This window comes from Aplysia californica, unplaced genomic scaffold (assembly GCF_000002075.1).
Source record: "Aplysia californica isolate F4 #8 unplaced genomic scaffold, AplCal3.0 scaffold00207, whole genome shotgun sequence".
NCBI lineage: Eukaryota > Metazoa > Mollusca > Gastropoda > Aplysiida > Aplysiidae > Aplysia > Aplysia californica.
The window spans coordinates 290,435-292,269 of record NW_004797477.1 but is presented as its reverse complement, the minus strand read 5'-3'; the positions used below and the strand labels follow the sequence as shown (position 1 = coordinate 292,269).

The 1,835-nt window shown below is 46.2% G+C and overlaps 1 protein-coding gene across 1 annotated transcript in view; it reads left to right on the top strand.

The window, feature by feature from the left end:
* Positions 1–22: 22 nt before the first annotated feature.
* LOC101852411 overlaps positions 23–1,835 on the top strand; it is a 68,323-nt gene continuing 66,510 nt past the window's right edge. The window contains exon 1 of the mRNA XM_013083042.2: positions 23–323. Coding sequence (XP_012938496.1) covers positions 299–323 — 25 coding nt within the window. The 5' untranslated portion in view covers positions 23–298. The remainder of the gene's footprint in view (positions 324–1,835) is intronic.

Below are 1,835 nucleotides of genomic sequence, written 5' to 3'. Positions count from 1 at the left end.
GAGAGAGAGAGAGCGGCCAAAACGCAATGCAGGGTTGTTGGGATCAAAGTTTCAGAAAAAAGGAATTTGTTCGCTGACTGTGCGAGAGTGAGTGCCTTCAGAAACCTTAACGTGGATGTTCTAGCACTTGTTTGAACAATGAACGGCAACCTGGTTGCGTGGAACGATGTGAGCGGTGCCGTGAGTAATGATGCACGTGAGGAACAAACTCACTGAGACGTCGCAGCTGTGGACAGCGACATCATGGCAAATGGAGTGATACTATGTTAGCACAGCTACTGTTGCCTAGTGAGCAGAAATGTACGAGAACTTGAACACAAGAGGTAAGCCAATGATCCATGTGTCAAATAAGTAGGAAGAAAATGATATTTTTTTAAATTCCCATATCTATTACAAGAGGGTGCGATGGCGGAGCGGTTAGTGCGCTCGTCTCCGAAGCGGAAGGTCCGTGCTCAAGCATGGGTTCGGACACGGATTTATTTCGCCCCCCCCCCCACCCCTGCCCTCTTGTCCACCCAGCAGTAATGGGTACCTGACTTCGAGTTGGGGAAGTTTAGACGGCGTGGAAATGAACTAGCCACCCTACCACAATAATATGCCGAAGGCCCAGGAAGTTGTCTCACTAACAAGGCAATCCCCCAGTGTCCGAATCGGATGCGGGAGCAACTTTACTGTTATCTATTTTATTTTGTAATTTATGAAAACCTAAATATCTTGAATACGAGAACAAAACGTCAAATTTCACTGTCAATTTCATGTTCGGCCCCCATAATCCGACTATAAAGTGTTGTTTAAGCCCCGAAGCCAAAAACTTTTTGAAAAATCTGTGGACTAGTATTGTCCGTCAAGGAAGCTTGGAATCAGACCTTTTTATTTCAATTTATGTTCTCCCATCTCACACTCACTCGTCCCCTTACTGACATCTGTGCTGTGGTGGTCACGCGCTTCGTCGTCACTTGCAGGCGACTTGAGTTTGATTCCTGTTTAGGTAGAATTTCTTATCAAGTGTCTCAGACTTTCTGCTAGAACTTTTTTATTTTATTTTTGGTAAGTGTTTCACGGCGCTCGCAACTACATAAAGTCATATGAGCGTGTGGGTCATACTTAAGGGAGGAAGTTTAGAATTTTGCACTGGTGGCGGCCAAAGCTTACCCTTATCGACTTGAGACCACCAAGGGATCTTTGATGTGAGCATCTTGCATACCTGACCTCGGAGATTTTTCGCCCCTGGCAGAGAAGGCTAGGTGTAGATCTTTCCTACCAGAAGATCAGGGGTATGGCTGAAAGACAGCAGTAGAAGGAGCCAAGGAGTAGCAGTTGAAAGGCTGCAGAAAGTGTCAGAATTCCAGAGGAGGGGCAAAGAAGGCGAGAGAGTTGGGGCTGAAAGTGGAGACGAAAGGAGACGACAGAAGATTGCTAGAGAGTAGGAAACGAGGTGAAAGGAGATATTTTAGAGAAGGAAATCTTTTTCCGTCTCTACCCGGATTCGAACTCGGGACCTTTGAATAAGAGGCGAATACCTTAACCGCTAGGCCACAAGAGCCCCCTGTCAAAACTGTGTACCAGTATCTGTCAACGCCAGGGTTGGCCCTGGCAAACAGGATTGAACCAAGTGTTGTCACTGTCAGCAAAATCTTGACTGTCCATATACTTGCATATTCGTTTGTTGATTCACCATACACACGCACACGCACACACACACATACACACTCACACACACACAAACACACACATGTACACACATGCGCACTCTCTCTCTCTCACACTCAAATACACATACGCACATACAAACACATAAACGCACACACACAAACGCACACACACACACACACACA